Below are 27,197 nucleotides of genomic sequence, written 5' to 3' on the forward strand. Positions count from 1 at the left end.
TGTTCCCTGACCATGTTACCCGGATTCGCCTCCCTGCTGAATATACCGTTTTCGCAGCGGAGCTCCACGCGATCCTGAAGGCACTGGAGCTGATGCATCGTGTTCGGGGCGATCGATTTCTGCTCTGCTCCGATTCCCTTAGTGCCTTACAATCACTGCAGAAGCTATACCCGACTGAGGAGATGGTCCACCTGATACATGACCAACTGTACTTGCTCCAACGGCGGGGTAAAGAGGTATCCTTCTGCTGGGTGCCTGGTCATGTCGGCATATGGGGCAATGAACAGGCCGATCGGGCTGCCAAGGAGGCCTGCAGAGAGCAGGATGTGGTCCAGTGTCCTATCCTCTTGCAGTCAGTCATCGCTGCACTCCACAGGAAGTGCATAGAGTTGTGGGAGGACGAATGGCTGGCGGTGACGGCCAATAAACTGCGGTCGGTAAAGTCAACCACTCGGCCGTGGCGTTCCTCCTGCCGGCTGCTCAGGCGGGAAGAGGTGGCCCTCACACGTCTTCGGATCGGGCACTGTCCTCTGACGCATAGCTATTTATTACGGCGGGAGGATCCTCCGTTTTGTGATGCTTGTGGTGTGCACATCTCTGTCCGGCACATTTTAACAGACTGCATTTTATACCGTGATGCAAGGGCAGAAGCACAAGTTGATGGGGATCTGCCTTGTGTTTTAGCTAACGATGAGACGTGTGTGTCTAGGGTTTTTAAGTTTTGTGATGTGTCTGGACTCTGGCCTAAACTTTTAGGCTGGAGGTTTTAGTGTATTGCAGAGTGGCTGACTCCTCCCAGTTTTTCCTTGCGGTCAGCCAGCCACTTCCATCTGCTACATTGTTTTAGCTCCCTCTCCCTTTTTCTTCCTGTGTTGTCCATGTTTTACTGCTGACGCCCTGCTTCATCCCACGCTTCGGTGTGGGTGAGCACATATTTTCCAATGATTGTTCCCCGTGTTTTATGTTCCGTTTTATGTAAATGTTTTGAGTTTTTTTCTTGACACCCGTCTCACTATGATACTGAACGGGCGCTGAAGACCTTGCTGTCGTGCGCCCAAAAAACCTCTCTACTACTACTACTACTATATCCACGCCTTTGAAGGGCTAGAACGACGTTGGTGCCTAAAAGTCTCTAACAGTGTTTACCACAGGATCCATCTCCTTTAAAAAAAAATAAAAAAAAGCCGGGGGGGGGGGGGGGGGGGGGCAGGGGGTGCTATGATAAACGATGCTGTCATCACGCACCTTCACAGAACAGGATTTTTCGTTGCCCATATTCTGCAATTCTGAGTATTGGCGTGGCTTCTGAGATGTAAGTGGGCTCCAACTGTCCATAGAATGTTCCATGGCCATTCGTTGTCCACTTCCACGAGAGCAAGAAATTCTAGGCAAAAGTTTGTGTTACTGGTTGGTCAGCATGAAGCAACTCCTGAACATGGTTAATTTTGTGTGGCTAGCAATGCAGGATGTTTCATACAATTCTCCAGACCCTTGGCAGACATCAGTCCAACGCCTTTTTCATGCCCTTGAGTGAACAGAACTTCTGCAAAGCTACTGGCTCACGTTCACCGTTCTTATAAAAGACTTTTACCTGCAGCGCACGATCCTGCATTGAGACAGTCCTTCCGAGTATGTCAGATGCCAGCTGGGGACCACCCATGTACCCCACGTCTGTTACTAATATATTCTGCCGCTTACACTGTCATCCGGGGATAAAATTTTCGTTAATTCTTTCCGTAACGCTTCCACCTTCTTCGATAATATTCCGTTCAATTTTGACGTCATTCTGAGTACCGGTTCGCTTTTTACAGCGTTTTGAAACTGGAGCTTTAATTACAATCACTCTGTATTCGCTAATGAAATTGACATAAGTAATCCATCACAGTTTGGGAACAATAGCAATGTCAATACCTACAACAACAAAGGAGAAAATGACCTTCGTTACCCATTCTTAACGCTGTCAGTGCGTCAGAAAGGAGTTCAATATGCAACAACAAAAAGTTTTGATTTGTAGCGACCTGAGTTGAGTGTAAAGGTGGTGGAGTGGCGAGTGTTGAGGTGGTGGTTAGGAAATCTCGGCTATAACGTGAAATAACTTTATTCAGTCTTGCGCTACAATGATCGAAGAGCTGCGACGCCACGGCGAAACACCCCCTCCCCCCCCCCCCCCCCAAACATACAGACGCGTGGTCTCCCACCTGTGCTCTTATTCTGTCAGCTGCAGATGGCCGGGGCAGTGTACTGGAGTGTGACGTCGGTATCCTGCTTTGCTGGCACTGTTTGCTTACATCAACAGCATGTCTCCCAGTTGGCTCTGTGTGGCCATGAGCGAGAAGTCCCAAAGACGCAAACGTCTGCCTGGATTCTCATAGAGGTCCACTGCTACCGTAGGAGAAGCTCCCACCAGTGCGAGTGGTTGGCAGTGGTACTGCCCTGGGCGTGAACCTCTGCCCTCCAAGTCAGAAGCTCGTCTGCTACCGTGCTGCTCCAAGCCTACGGGTGAGGACGTAACCCTGGTGGAGATGGCTGCCCAGACTGGCGTCAGCTGTTCGATAGCCCATAACGTGGTGGAGAGTTAGGCGGTCCTGGTGCCGTGGAAGTGCTGCCACACTGCATATAAATGTACAAGAGTCTAAGGGTATTTACAGTGGTTAATGGTACGTTTATTGTACTGATACGTTGCCTCCAGACAGGTCCAGATCAACATTTTTGTGGCCCAATGATGTGGAAATTCTCCTCAGGTTGGATCGTAGTTACACTGCTTTGCGGCAACGTCGCCAAAATTGCGTGGATTGGCATGGCCGCTTTATGGGAGGTCAAGAGACTCGTTCATGAAATCTCCTACCAGTGCCTCTGTGCCTTCCTGCTCGTCTCACTTACTGCTGCTATGGAGCTCCTTTTCTCACAGTAACGCCCAAATGTAGCGAGGTTGTTACATTCCCCCGCTCTTTTGGAACACCTAAACCTTGGGTCTGAACCCGTGCCTGGTGTGCAACAAAAGGTTTCACATGCGTAGTTGCGACATGCACCATTTACTGTTTCCCTTACAACATTAAGCAGCTCGAGCTACAATGCTCAGAGGTCCCATACTCGGTGTACAACTATTAGCCCATCGGCTCAACCACCCTTCCTTACTGTTCTCGTTTAAGTTGCCACACAAGCATTAACTCCTCCAAAACATTTAACAACTATTTACATAAATATTCACTCATCATAACCGAAAGTCGTCTCATACTATAGGCAAAAATGCCTATCTCGCCCAGGACTCCCTGCCCTCCGAAATACAAACAATCATACCATTAGAATACACTGCTTCTACTATTACGTTTAGTTTCTGGCACCTGTCGTGCCAACTCAAGTGCGAATTGTGAAACAGTCCTATGGTATCATATGTACTGGAGTGTTTGATTGACGAACTGCGCTCCCCTAAGGAAGATGCAAAGCAGATTGAAAATCAGCACAATGCCTGTGGCTATGAAACTCATAGCCATGATCGTATGCTACTGATCCTCCCGACACTGTTGTATATATGAAAGCATTTGTTCTACTGATAACTCTTGAGTTTCTAGTACCCGGTTTAAGGATAGGATTGGGCTAGGATCCAATGTCTCATGAAGCCAATTCAAATTTCTTGCTGGAAGTATTTTTAACCACTTCCTCTGGCCAGTATAACTTTGACTGGGTAACGTTCAGTTTGGTTTCCCTGTAACAGAGACTGACAGGTGAAAGGTTGCCCCTGTTATAACAGTCTGTACCCTTAATAATTACACTCCTGGAAATGGAAAAAAGAACACATTGACACCGGTGTGTCAGACCCACCATACTTGCTCCGGACACTGCGAGAGGGCTGTACAAGCAATGATCACACGCACGGCACAGCGGACACACCAGGAACCGCGGTGTTGGCCGTCGAATGGCGCTAGCTGCGCAGCATTTGTGCACCGCCGCCGTCAGTGTCAGCCAGTTTGCCGTGGTATACGGAGCTCCATCGCAGTCTTTAACACTGGTAGCATGCCGCGACAGCGTGGACGTGAACCGTATGTGCAGTTGACGGACTTTGAGCGAGGGGTATAGTGGGCATGCGAGAGGCCGGGTGGACGTACCGCCGAATTGCTCAACACGTGGGGCGTGAGGTCTCCACAGTACATCGATGTTGTCGCCAGTGGTCGGCGGAAGGTGCACGTGCCCGTCGACCTGGGACCGGACCGCAGCGACGCACGGATGCACGCCAAGACCGTAGGATCCTACGCAGTGCCGTAGGGGACCGCACCGCCACTTCCCAGCAAATTAGGGACACTGTGGCTCCTGGGGTATCGGCGAGGACCATTCGCAACCGTCTCCATGAAGCTGGGCTACGGTCCCGCACACCGTTAGGCCGTCTTCCGCTCACGCCCCAACATCGTGCAGCCCGCCTCCAGTGGTGTCGCGACAGGCGTGAATGGAGGGACGAATGGAGACGTGTCGTGTTCAGCGATGAGAGTCGCTTCTGCCTTGGTGCCAATGATGGTCGTATGCGTGTTTGGCGCCGTGCAGGTGAGCGCCACAATCAGGACTGCATACGACCGAGGCACACAGGGCCAACACCCGGCATCATGGTGTGGGGAGCGATCTCCTACACTGGCCGTACACCACTGGTGATCGTCGAGGGGACACTGAATAGTGCACGGTACATCCAAACCGTCATCGAACCCATCGTTCTACCATTCCTAGACCGGCAAGGGAACTTGCTGTTCCAACAGGACAATGCACGTCCGCATGTATCCCGTGCCACCCAACGTGCTCTAGAAGGTGTAAGTCAACTACCCTGGCCAGCAAGATCTCCGGATCTGTCCCCCATTGAGCATGTTTGGGACTGGATGAAGCGTCGTCTCACGCGGTCTGCACGCCCAGCACGAACGCTGGTCCAACTGAGGCGCCAGGTGGAAATGGCATGGCAAGCCGTTCCACAGGACTACATCCAGAATCTCTACGATCGTCTCCATGGGAGAACAGCAGCCTGCATTGCTGCGAAAGGTGGATATACACTGTACTAGTGCCGACATTGTGCATGCTCTGTTGCCTGTGTCTATGTGCCTGTGGTTCTGTCAGTGTGATCATGTGATGTATCTGACCCCAGGAATGTGTCAATAAAGTTTCCCCTTCCTGGGACAATGAATTCACGGTGTTCTTATTTCAATTTCCAGGAGTGTATTCCACTCCCGTGCAGTTTTCTACCGATTAGCTCCTACGAGCCTGCTCTGACTGTAGCAACTTGCTACTACAAATTCAGCATCATTTACGGAATAAACCCAGTATGTCACGTCGGCAATCCTGACCTTCTGCCCTACCTAAACACAACAGAAAATCGCATGTACTGGTGTGCCTGAACGCACCACCCGGATTGACCAGATTATAACCCTCTCCCTTTGACGGTATTGGGCTCGGTTAGTGACATCGCCGTGTGACCATCCCGATCCTCTGAGATAAGCAACATCTCTTTTGTTACAACTTCGACAAATTTTCCCAAGATTCCCCGCCTTACTGGCTATGGGTGTGTAGTGAAACACTTGAACCAGGCTCGATCACTGTTCAGAAATTGAACTAATATGCACAATCGCGCTGGATCCACTTTGATCTCTACCGTTGCTATGTGGTAATACAGTGATAAGTTTGATCCGTCTGGACTGGCGACGAGTTTTCATCCCAGTGGTAACTCCTTCTGCACTTTCCGCAGGTCTAACAAGAACTGACCCGGTATTAACAGAGCTAGTCTTAGCTTCCTTTGCACAGCATGTAAAACCGCTTGCTGCAACTCTGTCACCGTCATCCGAGTATTCCACAGGCTATCAGTTAAATACAGTATCAGTCTCGCTACTGCCATTCTTGTATCTAACGTAGCCACCCAGGCCTGTATAGCTTCCAGGTTCCAGCTTACAGTATTTACCATCATCTTCACAACTTGCATTATCTCTGTTGCTAGCTAGTCTCTGCAGCACACATGTATTATTCAGTACCTCTTGTTCCATACTGGTTAACTGTGTATTAATGCTCGCCGGATCTCTCTCTCTCTCTCTCTCTCTCTCTCTCTGTTGTACTGTTTAGTTGCCAGATGTCACCATCAGCCGGCCTCTGTGACCGAGCGGCTCTAGGCGCTTCAGTCCGGAACTACGCGGCTGCCACGGTCGCAGGTTCGAATCCTGCTTCGGGCGTGGATGTGTGTGATGTCCTTAGGTTAGTTAGGTTTACTTAGTTCTAAGTCTAGGGGACTGATGACCTCAGATGTTAAGTCCCATATTGCTTAGAGCCAGTTGAACCATTTTTTTTTTTTTTTTTTTTTTGTCATCATCATCCGGAGTTCCAAAAACCGTTTTCATTGTTTTTCTCCCTGCATCCAACTAACCTCTTTATGTCACCATACTGTGTGTGGTACCACTTCTTATAACTGCTGCGTCTGCTCTTGCAGTTGTTCATATGATAGGTCAAACTTACTGCAGTCACCTCTCATTGTTTAAACACATCTTTCCCGTCCATCTCCCGCCATAATTCCACGAACCCAACCTTTAATCGTCTCAACTTGCAACGCATTTTCCAGGTGTTCACGGTGAGATTAAATGCCTATTGATGTATTGTGAGTAATACATCATCCTGTCTCGTGAAAAGTACTTTAGTTTCCATTGGTAGTACATGCTACACCCTCACTCCACTCCTCTTGAAGAGGTGGAACACAGTCAAGACAAATACTCCACTCATCTCTACCTCGACCTGTGCCAACCTGGGAACAAGGAATTCACATCACTCCCTTCCCGTCTTTGAAAGATCTGCCGTCTTGTAGACAAGCAAAAGAAAACACAACCATAAAATACCTATGCAAGTTAACACAGAAGTATAACACCATAAATAATATGAGAAAAACTTATTTCCGCTATTCTCATAAATCACCCGATATATAATCACTTAGTCCTTAGGTTAGTTAGGTTTAAGTAGTTCTAAGTTCCAGGGGACTGATGACCACAGATGTTAAGTCCCATAGTGCTCAGAGCCATTTGAACCATTTTTTTTATTCTTTCCTACTTTCTTTTCTTACTCCATGTGGAATCTGACATGCAGGTGGAGCAAGGTTTTTGCACTTCCCCTTGTTCTTACTATCGATAGCTTTTATCCTCACCTGATTTTTAACACTTGCATCAACGCATCAGGAGCGCCTTGAAACGGCTTCAGGCACCCAACTTGAACAGTCGTTGTACATGTCGGTAATGAGTCTGACATTAACCAGCCACACTGCTTCAGTCACCTGATATAGTCATTGATATCTAGTTAAAAATTTCTTGATGTTACCTTTCATGATGTAAGGGCTGACCAACTTTATTCCCCAGTAGTCTGCTCAAACGATTTCCTAACTGCTCGTGGCATCCCAGGGCTCTGGAGTCAACTCTCTGAATGCGCATGTTTACCTTCATGTTTCAGCAAAATTCTTGACAGACTCCCCCTCGTTGCCAACGTTTGGTCTTATCTTGTCAAACAAAAATGGCCTACATCTCCCGTAAACTACCTCATTAGGCAACAACCCCCAGAATGGATCACTGAACTGTATGTGGACACAACAAATGATTGATGCATGTCCCAATAGTTATGGTGTGAGTTCACATAATGACTCAACATCCAGCTGATAGTGCGATGTACCATCTCTATTTTTGCGTGAGACTGAGGATGCAGCACACTAGCACTTAATTTTCTAACTTTTAGAAAATTAATCAGCTGCTTTAATAATTCTGAGATAAAATTTGTCCCTTCATCCATGATTATTGTTTGAACCGCTCCAAATTAGGCGACCCCGGTTTGGACCATTGCTTGGGCTACTGTTGCTGCCAACTGGTTGGGGATTGCAACCATTTTCTAAACTCGAGAAAAATTTCCTTTGTAGTGGTTACCACAGCAATGAGTTTGTTAGAACAAGGTGGCATTTTCCACTTCCGCCGTATTAATTATATTTGATCAAAACTAGTCCAGTCTCAAGTGATTTTGTGGTTTTTTACAAAATAAAATATATTACTTCCAGAAATAGAAATGTAATTATGTGAATGTAAACGTATTTTAAATACATTTACCTGCAATAGAAAATATGACTTACATATTGAAATGACAGTGTCTTCAATTTGTGTTTTCTATTCGTTTTTGATCGCAAATGCTGTCCTGTTGTTCTGACAGCTTGACATTTACAGAGATATCATATTGATGAAAGAATAAAGCTGAGTGAGGAATAAATGGAATAACAATTTCAAATACTATAACTGCACATTTACATGTGCAGTTGAGGAAAGTTAAAAAATAGTAAGAAATAAAATTGCATGGAAATTAAAATGAAATAAATATTAAAATATATGGTAAGGTGAGATTAAATGTTAACTCTCATTATATTGTATAGATGATTTATGCTTGGCCATTAGCATAATGTAACTGAAGTTGTTGAAGAACTTTTCGTTCTGAAGATCTGTTTGCTCATTAAGAAGGGTATGAGGCGGAAGTTTAAAATGACTAAAAATTTCAATTTCTTCTAAGATATTTGTTTTCTTCCCTTTCGTAGCATAATGCAAAGTTTTGAGGTTTTCGTTAATATTTTTGGATGTATGTTTGTGTTTGAGGAGATGTAGTGCAAAGACACTTTCCCTGTAATCCTTAGATTTTACGTGCTCCTTAAAATGTATCCGAAAGTTTCTACCAGTTTGCCTGATCTATAATTTGCCACAATCGTCACATCCAATTTTGTCCATCTCTGACTTATTAAATATGTTTTTTGTACTGGTGGTGGTGTTGTAATATTACTAATATTGTTTTCAGTGCATAAGCCAATGCTGATATTTGTATTTCCAAAAGTTTGGACTAGTTTATTAGAAATGATTCCGCAATAGGGCAGAACTGCCGATTTAGTTTTTTGTTTGCCTTCCTCTCTTCCTGAGTAATTTTTTTGCGTCTGGTTTTAGCATTACTTTCAGTTTCTGTCTCTACATTTCCTTCATTATTCGTGGTTTGAAATTACTTTAACTTTTCCTAAATTTTCTATTATTGCTAATTCTTTGTTGAGCTCATCTTCTTCAAGTTGAATATTTATTAATCTCCCCACAATTGAGTGAAAATATACCTTTTCATGGGTTTGTGGATGACATGATTCGTTATTAAATTAATATGTCTGTAGGGGTTGGTTTTCGAGAAATTCCAAATCTGTGCATTGAATTTTCTTTCTTTATAGTGATATTGAAGAAGTTAATACGGCTATTTCTTTCAATTTCATAGGTAATTTCATTTTATCATGCATACTGTTTTGTGGAGGCTATGTCTTCTAGTATATTATTTAATAGGCTTAACAGGTCATCAGCTTAACGTTTGTAATAAACGACTTCGTCTATTGTTTTTTTAGATTCCTAAAAAAAAATTTAGTTTAGTATGGTTAATGAATGTGTCAGCTAAGGTTCCTGCTATGCAGATACCCATAGCTAAACCATCTGGTTGGGCGTACGTATAATCTTCAAAGTAAAAGAAACCGAGAGTTGTAACAGTTGAATGAGCCTGTGGATTTCAGTTGGAATTAGTTTTTTTTATTCAACTAGATTACTCTCTAAAACAAAAGAGCGACACACCACAAAGGAATAATCCGAATGGAACGAAAAGCGGTATATGTGATGTGCATATACAAACAATGCGTTGGTCCACGTCTGACCCTTATGCAAGCAGTTACTCGGTTTGGCATTGCGTGCCAAATTCTGTCCAAATGGCGCGTTAGATCGTCAAAATCCGGCTGATTGGAGGTCCCTGCCCATAATGCTTTAGAGGTTCTTATTTGGTGAAGAATCTGTGACCTTTCTGGCCAAGGTAGGATTTGGCAAGCACAAAGACAAACAGTAGTAACTCTCGCCATATGCGGACAGGCGTTATCTTAAGTGTAGGCCCAGAATGGCTTGTCATGGAAGGCAAAAAAAGGGGTGTAGAATATCGTCGACGTACCCCTGTTCTGTAAGGGTGCCTAAGATGATAACCAAAAGGGTTCTGCTGGGAAATGAATTGGCACCCCAGACCATCATACCTGATTGACGCGCCGTATGGCAGGCAACAGTCAGGTTGGTATCACACCGCTGTCTGGGGCGTCTCCAGACAGGTATTCACCGGTCATCAGCGCTCAGTTCGAAGCAGAACTCATAACAGAAGGCATTTCTACTCCAGTCCATGAGATTCCAGACCGAATGTGCCTGACACCACTGCAAAAGGGCTTGTTGGTGTACAGTGGTCAATGGTAGTCGGCACGTGGGGTGCCATGTGCTCAGCTCCATTTCTGTGAGTCGCCTGTTAATGACACCTGTGCTCACCGAAGCACCTGTTGCACTTCAGATCGATGATAACGATGAGTCCGGTGCTCTGAGTGCCTGTCTGACGATTACTCGGTCTTCATGCTCTGTCATTTCTCTTACTCGACCTCTTCTTTCGTGATGCTTTGTTCAGCCATGGTTTCACTCATTCTGCCAACATTGTCGAACAGTGGCGACGCTCCTATTGAAATATTGAACGATTCGCCAATTACTCCAGCCGACTTCTTTAAGTCCATCTACACGTTCTCTTTCAAATGTTAACATTTGTGTATATTGTACACGTGACAGTCTGTGAGGCCTAGTTACTGTACAACCGTGTACATGGAATGATGTTCGCAAGGCCTTATGCATTGGCATTGACATGTTCCCTGTTTACTACCCTTGCCAGCCGTGTGATGAAACTACGCGGCAGCGTCACACATTCATCCATCAGCCGCCAAAGTTGACCATTTTGCATTTTTTGTCGAGACCTGTATGAATATCAGTTTATAACCAATTTGCATAACTCCTTCATGGTGTTTTGTTGTTTGCATTACAGTGTATTTCCAGTTATAGTTGTGGTTTGTTTAATACGAATATTCATGTAAAGATTAGTGATGTCAGAAGAAACTAGTTTACTGTTACCAGGAAGACATGTATTTTTGATTTGGTTTGTCAGTTTATGTGTATTTTTCATTGTGAACTTATTTCCATGTGTGTAGAAATTGTTGAGTAAATAATTAAGTTTTATACATAGAAAATAAAAGGGGTTCTCAATACTATTGACATTAGGATGGATGGGTAGAGCCTTTATATGGAGTTTCGGATATTCTTGTATTGTAGGGGCTCTGAGTTTGATAATATATATTCTTTTACTTCTTTGTCTGTGAGGATATAATCGCAATTTGTAAGGACTTTCTTGATTTATGCATTAAGTTTGTTTGTGGTGTCATGTTTTAACTTAGTTACAGTCTTCTTTTCAAAAATCTCATGAATTGTTACCACGTTTTATTTGCTCTAAAAAAATTATGTTAGACACTTATCAATCAATTTTGTTTTTGTCTACAATGGGAAGTTGTGCAATATCTAGAGTTTTTTTATTAACTATATTTTTAATCATACTACTTTGTAGTTTGGAAGGTAGATTTAATTTTAATCATTTGTTCAGGAAATTCAGCTCTGCTTCTGTGAATTGAATATGCGTCAATTTCTGAACACATATGAAAATCTGAACTTATTGGAGTGTACTTGTTCATATTTTTTGTAAGTTCCTTTCGTTTGAGCATGACTGTGAGATTGTTTATTTTCTTTATATATGTCTCTCTAATTTCATTTCTCACAATATGTGCATAATCGTTAACTAATCTGAGTATTAAATCACATTACACTGGAGGGAATGTTTTCCCTACTTGTAGATGTGCCAGATACAATTGACAGGTGAGACACAAATTGTATTTAAATTTGGCATGAATTTTATATTTGATCAACATAATTTCAATGCACTTTTCCTTATTCTTAGCAACTTGTCTTACAGGTTTAATAATCATATTCACAAAAGTTTGGGATTAAGTTTAGCTTGAGGTATTGTTTGTGAAATCTGATGATTTCAATAGTTGGCTAAATTTCAAAGAACACATAAAAGATCTAAAGACTGCAGTAAAAGTGCCTTCCCACTACATCTCCTAAACAACAAATGTACATGAAAAAGCATTGACGAAAAGCTCATAATTTTGTGTTATTCCAAGAAAGACAGGCAAGTGATCACCTTAGAAGAAACTGAAATTTCCAGGCATTTCAACCTGACACACTTCTTTATGAGCATACAGAACTTCAGAGCAAAAAATTCCTCTATAACTTCAATTACGTCATACTAATTACCAATCAGAAATCATCTACAGAGTAAAACGAAAGTTAAAATTTAATCTCACCTCAGCATGTATTTTAATATTTATTTTTATTTCATTCTATTTTTTCCACACTGTTTTATTTCTGGATATTTTTTAACTTTACTCAACTACACATATACATATACAGTCATAGTATCTGAAATTATTATTCCATTTACTCCACACTTAGCAACAGGACAGCATTTGTGATCCAAAATGAATAGAAAACAGAAATTCAAAAATTTGCCATTGCAATACATAACTCATATTTTCTATTGAAGGTAAACTTGCTTAAAATAATTTACATTCACATCATTACACGTCTATTTGTGGATGTAATACAATGTATTTTATTTTATACAGAACCACAAAATCACTTGACAATAGCCTAAAGGGCTGAAACTAGTCGTGAACAAATAAACTTGAAGCAGCAAAAGTTGTAAATGCCACTTTCTTTTAATCGAGAAAAATGATCAATAACAGTCAACACGAGTCGATTAACTGATCGAATCTGGTTAAATGGTGCACGGATGTATAAACCACTCGTTTTCAAAGATTCAATCACTTCCGATAACCTTTGCAAATGTATTAACTTATGGCTCGTAACTGTACCTTGTACACTTTGTCTACAACCTATCGTGTAGTGATCCACATCTTCTTTCCTTGACTCTCATCAGTAGCGTTCTGCTACCCTCCTATTCATTATTATACAACTCCCATGTCCCGATAATACATGATCACGCTCTTCTTTTAGAAAATCTTCTTTTAAGTTTTCTGGTAGTACTACTACCTGCAGTCCCAACTTTGTCTTATACATCATCCCATCACACACAGCGGCTTGCAGCTGTGATGCGTACACTTTAAATTCTGTGTCAGCACATTGCGCTGCTTGCCATTGTGTAAGGTCATAACCCAGCGTCTGTATCATCGCTACCTTTATGCGTAAACTATTTGCGTTTCTGAAACTTCCTGGCAGATTAAAACTGTGTGCCCGACCGAGACTCGAACTCGGGATCTGTGCCTTTCGCGGGCAAGTGCTCTACCATCTGAGCTACCGAAGCACGACTCACGCCCGGTCCTCACAGCTTTACTTCTGCCAGTATCTCGTCTCCTACCCTCCAAACTTTACAGAAGCTCTCCTGCGAACCTTGCAGAACTAGCACTCCTGAAAGATAGGATACTGCTGAGACATGGCTTAGCCACAGTCTGGGGGATGTTTCCAGAATGAGATTTTCACTCTGCACCGGAGTGTGCGCTGATATGAAACTTCCTGGCAGATTAAAACTGTGTGCCCGACCGAGACTCGAACTCGGGACCTTTGCCTTTCGGGAGCAAGTGCTCTACCATCTGAGCTACCGAAGCGCGACTCACGCCCGGTCCTCACAGCTTTACTTCTGCCAGTATCTCGTCTCCTACCTTCCAAACTTTACAGAAGCTCTCCTACTGTAATTTATTTCCAGTCTTTTCAGTTGCCTAGAGGCATATGCTACTGGATGCGCCTCTCCATTTACTATGTGACTAAGAAGACAGCCCAAAGCATGATTAGAAGATAAGACAAGTTCCTTATGGTAGTCCAAAAGAATTCGTACTGTACTTTATGTTAACACACTTCTTTACTCTTTCACTCATTCAAACTTCATGTCCTTTTAACAATTATGTAACGTGTCCCACCAAATCTGCAAATCCTTTTATGGATTTTCTGTAATAATTCGCTAAACCCAAGAAAGAATGTAATTCCCTAGTATTATTAGGAACTAGAAATTCCTGTACTGCATTTACCCACCTTGGATCAATCTTAACTTCTTAACTGCTGATCAGGTGCCCTAAATACGCCACTTCTTCTAAAGCACCCATGTTCCCCGTTAAATGCGTTGCTTGTAATTAAAAACCTCTTGCAAAGGTTGTGTATGTTCCACCATATCTTTCATAAAAACAATTATATCATCTAGGTATACCATGTACTGGTGGGGTTTCGATCTCTTCAGTACTCCATCTAGAAAATTCTGAAAGGTTGCCAGAGCATTCTTCAACCCAAACGCTATCCTACGATTTTTATAGTGGCCCCTGGGACAAAGAACGCTGCTTTCAGATGGTCTTTGGCGATTACCTCTATCTGATGGCACCCACTCCTTAAATACTAGTACAGCAGTACTTGCATTGCCCTGAAGTTGTCAGTAGTCTAGGTAATACTTGGTACTGGATATGCATCAGTTGTAGATTTACTGTTAAGATGTCTATAGACACAGCAGAATCTATATGTCTTAATATCATCTGATGACTTTTTTGCCACAATCATCGTGGCTCCCCTGCCCTTCCCCCCCCCCCCCTCCCCCTCCATGGACTAGTGATCCCCTCCAAAACTCCATCTGCTAGCTGTTGATCAATGAATTGTTTCAACACTGATTGCAAATATTGTAATAGGTGACAATGTTTATGACGTCTCGGTGACTCATTTCCTGTAGAGATGTGCTGTTCTGCTCCAGATGTCGCTGGAAAAGGCCCGTAAGGAAAATTAAATCCTCAAACTCAAACAGTAATTTTTCAATTTCCAATCTGTCTCTAGATTTATGATGCTCTACGTATTACAAGATGCAGCTTTATTAGTGGTTTGCATATTGTCCTGGTGCACATTGACTGAGTCCCATCTCCATCATCCAGCATATTCAAATTATGTATCAACAATCCTTTGGCCAGCTCTACTCCATAGGCTCCAAAATTATTCTAATTCATGGGTACAACTTTTCTGCCCAACCTCTCCTGTGTGTGTACAATGCTTCGCCTTAAAAAACAACATGGTGTGTCTGATACATCATTTCCTGTAAGTGGTTACACCAGGCACAATGCATCAACAGGCCACTCCAGTTTCACATTTACCCAGACCAACTTTCTGGTACCTTTCAGCACAATAACATGCATATTAATCCTTAGTGTTGTTGACTGTATTTCAAGTGGTTAAAATCTAAGACTGATGCACCTTGTAACAGTACTTCACTAGCGACAGCCTACCCTAGCTGGACTGTTCTCCTTCTATGTTCAACTAAACTAAGATCAGTTTTGGATGCTGTGTCACCAGAAAGACAAACCTTAAGATCACACAGTAGTCTTCACTTACATGGAGCACAACTTCTATGTATTGCTTAAAACGCTGTACTCCAACCTGAACCCATAGAATTCACACCACTGTTTCCAAGTCCGCATAAGTTATAGCATGGAGGATTCAATCGCCACTGACCGATGAGATCCATACTTACTACCGACACATGCACGCTGTGTCTAATAAAAACTTTCTTCCATGCACTACTTCCATGATACTAGATTCAATTTCTGCATCCATACTTCTTGCACCGAAATTTACCAGGAAACCTGTGCGGTAGACCAGCGGTTACTTCTTGCATTGAAGACCTGCTTATTTGTCTCTTGCTTCTCTCATGGTTCCTACAATTGAGTTGGTGGTGTCCCACCACATGACATTTACTACACTGAGATTGGCAATATTGACTCTGCACAAGTCCCATCCTACCACACCTGTAGCACCTCACGTTAGAGGAAACCACTCCCCTCTTACCCCACATGCCTGTTGCTACATCAGTTTCTTAAAAATCTGTGGCTAATCTGATCACAGAGCACAACTCCTTTGTGGTACCCATTATCAGCATTCTTGATATTTAAGGGTACAAGCCTTTCAAAAATGTGTCCATTGCCCTCTGTTTCGTTTCCCGCAATATGATTTTATTTGCCTCGTCTGTCTACCCTAATTCATTTGCTATCACATTCACCTTACGTATCCTGCCTGCAAAGTTCTCTATTGACTCATTACATTTCTTCGGCAGACTACTCAATCGTTCGTGAAGAACCTCACTTTGCTTCTTGTACCTTTGTAGTGGGTCTTGTTTCAGTTCATCAAATGTTTGCACAGCTCTTAGTCTCTCTGTACATCTAACTTACGTTTTGCCTTCCCCTACGAACAGTAACTTGGCCACCTGTCATAACTGATTCTGCGACCATTCCCCAGTTCTGGCTATTAATTGCAAATCATCCAAAAACGGCATTATGTCGTCAGTCAACTTTCTAGAGAGGGGTGTGATCAAGCTGACTGTGGCTGGGTCTAGTAAAGAACTAGGCTTCACATCTAATTCTAACTGTTCCTTCCTAGTTGCAAGCTTGTTAAATAAGCCAATTTTATCCACTCTCAATTGTGCTCCTTAACCAATGCTTGAACTGCCTTCCAACCAACGACATCCTGCGTCTGAGACTCTGTCATTGTGAAAACTTTATCTTCAATACACACTAAGTAACACAGAACACACGTGCAACAGTTTGTATGTCACAGTACAGCATTTACATCTTATTCTCAGTCATCATGACTCTGTGCATTGACTAGCCACATGCCTGTACTACGACAGAGAACACAAATTACCGATACTGATTCCCTATATGGTGCAGAATGGTCTTAGTAAGTTACATTGAGCGCGTCTCACTGGTTATAAATAATCCTTCGTATTACTGTATAAGTACTATTCTCAAATTTCTGTGAATCTCCCGCTTAGACACCACATGCTCCACACAAAAAACATGGAAAACCACCACAGAAACCAATAGTCTGCTAACTCATTCTACTGTGAGACGCAACTGCGTGTTGTGGTTGCAAAGCAGTGCTGTGTGGAGGCCGATGGTCCTAGCACCAACTGCCAGACTAGGTACACTGATAACAAACTGCTTTTGACACCAGTTTGTCGCGGCCCAATGTGAGTGGGGTCAGTACAGTATAGAGATGGTGGATTAGCAAGGTGTTGAGATAATGATGCTGGCCAGTGGTGGCTGGGAAATCTCGGCTGCAAGGAAAAGGAATTTTAATCAGTATTGCACTACAGTGATTTAAGTGCTGTGAAACCATGAACATGACCCCCCATGTAGGTCATGGTCTGCCGGCTGCACTGTCAGCTGCAGCAGGCTGGAGCAGTGTGCTGGACATATGACGTCCACATCCTGCTTTACTGGCACTGTTTGCTTCAACAAGCAGATTGTGCCCCAGTTAGCACTGTGTGGCCCTGAGCAAGAAGTGCTTGCAACGTGAACGTCTGCCTTGTAGAGGTCCACAGCTACCGCAAGAGAATCTTGCCCCAGTGCTGGTGGATGGCAATAGTGTCGCCCTGGTCGTGAACTCCTGTCCCCCAAGGCTGCAGTTTGGCTGTTGGCATAGAGACTGCAGACAGGTCATTCATTGTGCTGCTCCAGGTCCACAGGTACGGTCTGATGCAGATGGCTGCCCAGACTGGCGGCAGCAGCTCGTTGACCCATAATGTGGTGTAGACTTGCACGATACTGGTGTCGTGGAGGGTGGTGCAAGACTGCACATAACTGTACTAGAATCAAAAAGTATTGATAGTCGATAATAGCAAGTTTGTTGTTCCGATACGTTGCTTCCAGGCACACACAGATCAACGGCTACGTGGCCCAGTTGTGTGGGAAACTCCCCTCGGGTCCGTTCATAGTCGCATTGGTTTTCTTCGATATCGCCAACACTGTGCAGCTCGGTCTGGCTGCCTTGAAGTAGACTAACAGGCTCGTTCATGAAATCGCGTAGCAGCGTCTCTGTGATTCCCTGCTCCCCTCGCATACTTCTGGAATGGAGTTACTTTTCTCACAGTAATGTCCAAAATTAGCAACAGTTTTATAGATTAATATCGGAAAATTATAAAGTTAACAAACTAAGCCTTAAATCTAATCTAAAATCATTTCTCCTGGCCGGCCGGGGTGGCCGAGCGGTTCTAGGCGCTACCGTCTGGAACCGCGCGACCACTACGGTCGCAGGTTCGAATCCTGCCTCTAGCATGGATGTGTGTGATGTCCTTAGGTTAGTTAGGTTTAAGTAGTTCTAAGTTCTAGGGGACTGATGACCTCAGAAGTTAAGTCCCATAGTGCTCAGAACCATTTCTCCTGAACGGCTGTTTCTATTCCATGGAAAGATTTTTATTTAAAAACTGGTAGCTGTAAAAAATTGTTTTTAAGGATAGTTGCACGATTATGTCTAAAAATGTGTTCATCAACGGTAATCAAATCGCTTATAAACATCCTATAAACTGATTCGTTCCATATCATTTCGATTAAAGAATAGTTCATATTTTCTATGGAACACGTAGCAACTTAACTTACTAACCTGCATGTTTACTCAGGAAGAAATACTTGTACTAGGGGCACGTGGAGCAAGGCGCATATATTATGACTTATCGTTTTACGACAAGTTGACAAGTAAATGACAATGTTCTATGTAACATGCAGGTAACTAACAAACTAAATTGCAGGTTTACTCAAGAAGAAACACTTGAGCTAGTGGCACGTGGAGCGATGAATAGTTATTACGTGACATGTTGTCTTACGACAAGTTGGTAAGGAGTAACAATGTTTACCACAAGCGAAATGGCAATATTAGATAAGTGTCGATTTATTAAAGGAGGAAGACAATATTTGCATTACAGAAACTATTAGTGCTGCGATAAAAGGAAATTAGAAGGTACAATCGTTGAAGTATTAGTTGACAATGGTACAGAATTTTCAGCAGTAAATTAGAGCTACTAACAATCTTTCTAAATGAGGAAAGACAAAGCACCAGTGCCTGTCTCGGGCTTAAAGATATTTGCAGCAACAAGAAAACTGTCCCGACTCATACAGGATTGCGTTTTGTCGTCTTTTAGGATCGACACAATGCAAACAAACGACCAATACTTCGTCAACCCTTGCCCAGAGTAAACAATTCACTTGTCACTGACTTCTTTAATGAATATGAAAGTGAATTAAAGTTTATCACAGATCAGTTAGAACTGAAATCAGAAGATCTCGCACCATCTGGTAATATCTTTTGTTTCAGGATCCACAGATGACAAACTATTAGACAAGAACTCTTGGGTATCAGTGGCGGATTTGCATATAGGCCCACTAGGTATGGACGTAGCAGTGGCACCTTAAGGGAGGCGGCATTTTTACTCTGTACTCATTTTCACCTTTTATGTTTTAAAATAACTGCACTTACAAACGACAAAAATTTTAATGTTATTAAACAACGTGCTAGTTTAAATAAACCTTAAGAACGAAATTCGACAATACAAGCTTGGAAATATACGTAGTTTGTCTCTTACACAGAAGATTACAGCAACCAGCCACTATTAATACTGCTATTTATTTAAGTAAATAGCACCGTACCCGGTTTCGAAATGGCAAGTTCATCATCAGACGGCTGTTCACATGATTTGCAAGATACACTTCACATAATCGTCATTTTTCGATTTTTATTCTTCCACTGTGGCGAAAAGGAGTTTCGGAAAATGGTGTTTAATGACTTTGCTTTAGTGGCACCGTCATCAGTGACTTCATCGTTCTTCCCGCGCAGTGAAGCTATTGATTGTGTCTTGCCACTGGTGTGCTTTACGTATGACCAGAATCTCTTTAGGTTTTCTGCCAGATTTCGAGACAGAGTTTCGTTGTGGAAATTATTGAAAGCATCTCGCATTGAAGTACGCACTATATTTCGAACGTCTGCAAAACTTTGTCGGTATTGGGGATTTTGCGTTCTTTTAAATTTGGCATGCTTTTTTCGCTACTTCTGCAACAGCGATCTGTCCCGTTTTGTGTAGGGATCAGGACCATCACTTATTAATTTATGTGGTACATATCTCTCAATTGCTGTCGATACTGTCTCTTTGAAATCATTCCACAACTTTTCTACGCTTACATCATAATATGGGAAGGAGATCAGGCTGCCTCTTAAAAAGGTGTTAAGAGCATTTTATCAGTTTTTTTGAATAGATATGCTTTGCGTTCCTTTTTGATGGCTGTAGGAGTTACGGTATTCAGCCTAGCAGCTACTGCCTTGTGGTCGCTAATCCCTGTATTCGTCACGATACTCACTATTTGTCCAGGATTATTTGTTGCTAAGAGCTCAAGTATGCTTTCGCAACCATTTACGCTTCGAGTGGGCTCATGAACTAATTGTTCAAAAAATTTCTGAGAAAGCATTCAGTACAATTTCGGATGACGTTTTATGCCGGCTTTAAACGTATAATTTTTCCAGCATATCGAGACAAAAGTTAAAAATGAAGAAAAGCAAATTGTTCCTGATTTCGAGTCTCACAAAAAGAAATAACCTCGTTCGTGATGATCTTGCAGAATGGTGTGTCAGTCAATCAACAATCGACATCCTCTTACTATGTGGCACTAATCAAAATTGTAACGGTGATTTTTCTAATTCAGGAAGATCAATAACCGGATATTTGAACAAAAACGTATTTTACCGTAAGCTTTGAAATGGTGAATCAACTTTGCGTGTACACTCCTGTAGTACCGGTGCTGTTTTCTGTGCCCCATGTAAATTGTTCGGAGGTAAGGCCGTGTTTGCTACTAATGGTATTGCTGATTGGAAAAATAATTCTAATATTTTCATCATGAGAATTCACTTGAACACAAAAATTCTTAGTTATCACTCTTAACAAGAAAAAAAGTCACTTGGAACAGTACATACCCATTTCGAGTCATATGTTGAGACAGAAAAAATGTACTGGCACACTGTGTTGAAAAGGGTGTTAGCAGTAGTTAAGAAGCTAGCAAATCGTGGACTTCCCCTACGTGGACACATTGAAAGATTCCATTCATTACATAACGGTGAATTTATGATGTTTCTTGAACTTATAGCCGAGTTTGATCCTTATCTCGCAGAACACATTGAACGATGTGGAAATCCAGGGCAGGGACATACAAGTTCTCTCTCTTCAACAATCTGTGATGAAATAACAGAGCTTCTTTCTGAACGAAAAAAAAGAACTATCGTAAGTGAAGTAAAACAGGCCAAATATTTCTCTATAATAGTTGATTCTACTGCAGACATTTCACATATTGCTCAGTTATCTTTTATATATATATATATATATATATATATATATATATATATATATATATATATATATATTGGGTGGTCCATTGAGCCGGCCGGAGTGGCCGTGCGGTTCTGGGCGCTACAGTCTGAAACCGAACGGCCGCTACGGTCGCAGGTTCGAATCCTGCCGCGGGCATGGATGTGTGTGATGTCCTTAGGTTAGTTAGGTTTAAGCAGTTCTAAGTTCTAGAGGACTGATGACCTCAGAAGTTGAGTCCCATAGTGCTCAGAGACATTTGAACCATTTCTTTTTTTGGTCCATTGATCGTAGCCGGGCCAAATATCACACGAAATAAGCGTCAAACGAATAAACTACAAACAACGAAACTTGTCTAGCTTCAAGGAGGAAACCAGATGGCGCTATGGTCGGCCCGCCAGATGGCGCTGCCATAGGTCAAACGGATATCAACTGCGTTTGTTTTTTTTTAAATTAGGAACCCCCATATTTTGTTACATATTCGTGTAGTACGTAAAGAAATATGAATGTTTTAGTTGGACCAATTTCACTTTGTAATAGATGGCGCTGTAATAGTCACAAACGTATGGCTCACAATTTTAGACGAACAGTTGGTAACAGGTAGGTTTTTTAAATTAAAATACAGAATGTAGGTACGTTTGAACATTTTATTTCGGTTGTTCCAACATTTTTGAGATTCCCAATCCTCGCGCAATTTGTCTGCTACTGATGTGCGAATTAGCTGCGACAGCAGCTAAAACACCTACTTGGGCATCATTTGTTGCAGGTCCTCGATGACGTTTCACATGTGGCTGAACACTTCCCGTTTCCTTAAATAACGTAACTATCCGGCGAACGGTCCGGACACTTGGATGATGTCGTCCAGGATACCGAGCAGCATACATAGCACACGCCCGTTAGGCATTTTGATCACAATAGCCATAGATCAACACGATATCGCCTTTTGACCTTTTCCGCAATTGGTAAAAGGTCAATTTTAACACGGGTAATGTATCACGAAGCAAATACCGTCCGCACTGGCGGAATGTTACGTGATACCACGTACTTATACGTTTGTGGCTATTACAGCGCCTTCTACAACAAACCCGAAAAAAGTGGTCCAACTAAATCATTCATATTTCTTTACGTACTACATGAATATGTAACAAAAAATGGGGGTTCCTATTTTTAAAAAATGCAGTTGATATCCGTTTGACCTATGGCAGCGCCATCTGGCGGGCCAACCATAGCGCCATATATATTAAGATATGTGAACGAGAATGCTGAATCTGTTGAACGTTTTCTTCTGTTATTACCAAACCCAGAACAAAAGTCCGAAAACTTAGCTGAGGCCGTGCTAAAAGTTATGTCTACAAATTCCATTAATATTACTGACTGTAGTGGCCAGTAATATGACAACGCAAGCAGTATGCCAGGAACCTACACTGGTTTGCAGGCACGCATTAAACAACGAAATCCTAAAGCACATTATGTGCCTTGTGCAGCACATTCTTTGAATTTAGTGGGCACTTGTGCTGCAAGCTGTTACGGGAAGCATGTTCATCTTTCAATATAATGCAAAATCTTTGTAATTTTTTCTCTGCTTCTACACAGCGCTGGGATAAACTTCTTTCTTTCATGAAACTGGGAAGCAATATGGTAAAAGTTTATCAAAATGAAGTTGGTCAGCGAGAGAGGAATCGTGTGTAAGTCTATATGAAAACTGGATGGGCGTTATCAATGCCCTCACACATATTGCCAATAATACGTTTGAAAAACCACTTGTGCGTATTCTCGGCGTCTCCTGAAATGTTTAGTTGTCGCAGAAATATACGTTATCGGAGAGTACGCTCAGATGAAAAAGTGTTAATAAATAACGTAGTTCAGTTCTGTCGATAAATACGTAGAAGTTTTGCTAAATCCGTTAGAAAGAGCTGTGGTGAGAGCAGTAGCTGCAGTACACAACTGTTCAGCCCTTACATAGATTAAAGGTACTGTGTACACTTATTATGCAGCATCTAGCTACACAGACCCTAATGCTTTACACGTTATCTATTAGATTATAAAACAAATTTAATTTTTCCACACTAGTCTGTAAAATTATGTAATAGCAAATCTAGTTCTGAATCTGTTCGACCGTATTTAGTTATTAGTTCGTGCACCGAAATCTCTATTTCATTTTCATTTCTTACGCTTTCCTATAGATTCACGTGTTAATACCGAACGTGGTTTATTTATCTGATACACATTCTAGTTATTAGATCGTAAAACGACAGTTTAATTTTCTTTTTGAACACATCTCTGTAAAAGCACGAATTAATTTCTAATGTATGACACGTTCGCTTCAATTTTTAGATCTTAACGCAACTTTTTTTATTTTCGGTTTCAACGATTTGGTGTAAAAGAACATATTAAAAGTGATTCTATAACAAAAATCCGTTGTGTCCTACACGCTCTGCTGCATGTTTAGGCCATCAGAGAAATGTTATTTTCCTTGTGTTCGTTTCTGTTGTCTTTCAACAGAAGAATGTGTTAACGCAATGCAGTTTTAAGTTTGCTTTATGTACAGTTCAGGAACCATATTACACATTGAGCGCGACAAGACTGCTGACGCGTCGTTCATAACAACGAATAGCAGAGTACGTAAACAGCTTACAGCGCTTCCACCCAAAACGGCAATTGTGAAGTGATCGATTAATAGTTATTATTTAAAACATGTTTTTTTTGGGGGGGGCCATATAATATGGTGTGCCTAGGGGAGCAAAATTTTTAAATCCGTCACCATTGGGTAGATGTATAAGAGTGATCATTTTATATAATATAGAGATCGAAAAAGCCACGAGTAGATTTTAATTAAGCAGAAGTACAGTTGCCGTACAAAGCCAAGGAAAGGATAACATAATATGTAGATATGAATTATCGAGAATGCAGAAAAAGGGGAAGTCAGATGGAGTATGTATGAAAGGACCCAAGAATCGAGCCACAATGTGAAACTATGCTACGTGTTAATAATGACACACCTTTCCTAAGTGGAACTATGATGTGGAAGGCCGGAAACTTTGTTTCCCATGTCACTATGAGGATGCGTTAATAGATTTCACACACCAAATTTATTGGCGTTATGCTGTGGGTACTTGTACCGAAAAAAATCCAGATGACGGCAATGTTTAACAGCATACACAGATGGGTAAGAAAGTGTGTTTCTGGCTCTGATTAATCTATAATGTACGTACCACTTAGGTACCATTTCATGGGCTCATGCAAAATACTGAAGTCAAAAAATGGCTCTGAGCACTATGGGACTTAACATCTGAGGTCATCAGTCCCCCAGAACTTAGAACTACTTAAACCTAACTAACCTAAGGACATCACACACATCCATGCCCGAGGCAGGAAATTTGAGTGTCTCGAACACACGCGTTACCCGAACTTCAGGCTGAGTGGCTTTCATCTTTTAGGACTGCTTACACAAGCATCTGAATAACGATGAAGAGCAGAAATGCTTTGAGCACGAGTGGCTACATTCACAACCCAAAGAATTCTTCTCATGAGGTATACGTGCACTTCCGAAGTGGTGGAATACGTACGTTACACGGCATGGGGACTACAAGGAAAAATGACATATCTGTAATTTGCTCCATTATCTCATATGCATAATAAACAATTAATGTTTTCATTGGAATCACCCTTTTATTATTATTAAAATCGTATTCATTTGTACCACGTTAAAATTTGGGATGATAGCAATTTTTATTAAGAAATTGAAGAGAACGTCAGGTGGCTGTAATGACCGACGACGAGCAGTGAGAGGAGATGTGAACACCTACCTGCTGCGACATGGTTGGACGAAGAACTGCACTGGTTTGAGGACAAACAGCATTTCCACAACTAACCTTATCAGCGGCCACGGCTAGCGCGACTAAACCGGTCGGCACTATGTCATAGATAGAGATCCGGTTTTCGTGCACTATCAAATCGTAAAACATGTACGCATTCACACAGTCTCATGTCACTAACCCCTCCTAGCGCAGTGGCGAAGAAAGTCTGTCCTCTGCCTGCAATAAGGCGGATAGCGTAGTCGCGGGCTTGTGTCACATTAATACCGCTAAACATGCACGAAGAGGTTGCAAAACAAAAATATTCACTGTCAGAATTCACTTATAAATCTATATGTATTTTCTTATAAAACAGTACGCAAGAACCAATTTCTCTAAATTTTGTTTTCACTTATGATCATTCCATTACGTGACAGATCATTTTTGGAGAAAGAAAATGACTTTCTAAGGCCCAAGAAGTGACAGGTGCATACTTAAATGAAGAAATTTCGGGCAGAGTTAGATCACGATGATAGTCTTTTGCATTTTCGCCACAATTTTTTTTTCTTCGTCAATTTCATACACTCATAATCACGTTTTGCTCCGACAACTTCGTTCAGCTTAATTTTTTTTGCGATATCCACTTCTCCAATGGATGATTGCAAATATTTTTGAATCCCTTCAATAACAAAGATTCCACCAGTGGTAGATACGGGGCTTCCAACTTCGTTATTGCCGCAGACAAACGCGCAAAATTTGATTTGATGCGAATGAGGTCTTACTTCAAATCTGTTTTCTTGAATGCGACTTGCGCGTCTTTAATCCAAGCTGCATCAGTGGGTTCAAAAGTGTATACGACATAAAAAAAGAGAAAGACAAAAAAACATTTACGAAGCACAAATTTAAAGCTTTTCGATAAAATGAAGCAGTCAAATGTTAACTTCAATAAATTTTAGGGAATTCGCGGTCTCTTGCTGACTTCATCAAAATTTTCACAGTAAAGATGGCTGCATTTGTCCAGGTACCCCATTTGCTTAAAATAGGTTGTAATGGTAAAGCTACATAGTACTGTAGCTCACTATCAGTTCAATGTTGAAACACTTGTTGATTATTATCACATTAATGGCGTTGTGCCAGATCAGGGCTTCACAACATACGTGCTCGCGGAGCAAGCTGTGAGCAGCAAGGCGCGAGCACGCTACCCCCACTACCGGACCAGAGCGGAGAGTGGGGAGAGTCACGTGGGGCACACAACAGCTGCCGCCAGTCAATGTAAATCCGCAGCCACCTGCATGCAGGGATATCACTCACGAATTATTACTGCGACAAATGAAACAAATAAAGGAGAATGTACACATGCCACATAATTTTATTAGCTTAGTGTATGCCTCTACATTCACATTAATTTGTGAACTATTACACAATAAAAGGTGTCACTGAAGTGTGGGATTCTGGGTTATCTTGTACTTTTTGCCCTTTGCAATTGCGTCTATGTTCGGAGTAATTGTTCTTGTGCATTTTAGGCGCAGCGTGCAGTTTAAATTTCGATCAGGCAATGCGTTTCTCAGGCGCGTCTTGTCACATTTCATTGTAGAGAACAGTTGTTCACAAACATACGTGGAACCGAACATTGATATTATTGTAGCCGCCAGTTTGTGCAAACGAGGAAATCTATCCTCAGGGAAGTGTCTGTAGAATTCCAAAATGTTTTTCTTGTTCTGAAATTTGTCTCTGTATTCTCTGTCACACTGCAGGTCAATAATTTCTTGCTGCAGCTCAGGACGAATCTCTTAAATATTCGCTGAATATGGAGAGAACAGATCAAAATCACTGTCTAGTGCTGTCAGATCTTGAAAGCGCTGATCAACTAAACTATGTGAATAACGTTCACAGTCTTTGTGAATATCTTGCATGGATGATAATTTAGGAAAATGAGCTAGGTTTCCTGTTTCTAGTTGACTCACCCAAAGTGTCAATTTCATTTTAAAAGCTCGTATTCGATCTATGAAATGAGTAATTAGCAGATCTTTACCTTGTAGTGAAATGTTCAAAGCATTCAGATGGCTAATTAAATCTGCTAAGAACGCGAGATCACATTCAAACGTGCGCGCGCATTTCCCCTCCCTCCCCTCCCTCCCTACTCCGCGACCTTGCACCTGCTCGCGAGCACGTGCCTGAGCAGACGCGAGTACTCGCGCTCAAAACCGGCCAGTTGTTAAACCCTGTGCTAGATCCACCTATTCTCACTGCGATTTTTCCGACATCTAGGACGGTGCCCCATGTGCGGTGACTTAAAAATACTCG

At 42.1% G+C, this 27,197-nt stretch overlaps 1 protein-coding gene across 2 annotated transcripts in view; it reads right to left on the bottom strand.

Moving 5' to 3' along the window:
- Positions 1-24,941, bottom strand: part of LOC124722904 (solute carrier family 22 member 7-like) — a 193,361-nt gene extending 168,420 nt beyond the window's left edge. Inside the window, exon 1 of one of the 2 annotated variants that reach the window (XM_047248046.1) lies at positions 24,906-24,941. In XM_047248046.1, coding sequence (XP_047104002.1) covers positions 24,906-24,917 — 12 coding nt within the window. In that variant the 5' untranslated portion in view covers positions 24,918-24,941. The remainder of the gene's footprint in view (positions 1-24,905) is intronic. The other variant, XM_047248045.1, reaches the window with a different exon arrangement.
- Between the last annotated feature and the right edge of the window lie 2,256 nt (positions 24,942-27,197).

The sequence above is a fragment of the Schistocerca piceifrons genome, chromosome X (assembly GCF_021461385.2).
Source record: "Schistocerca piceifrons isolate TAMUIC-IGC-003096 chromosome X, iqSchPice1.1, whole genome shotgun sequence".
In the NCBI taxonomy this organism is placed as follows: Eukaryota; Metazoa; Arthropoda; class Insecta; order Orthoptera; family Acrididae; genus Schistocerca; species Schistocerca piceifrons.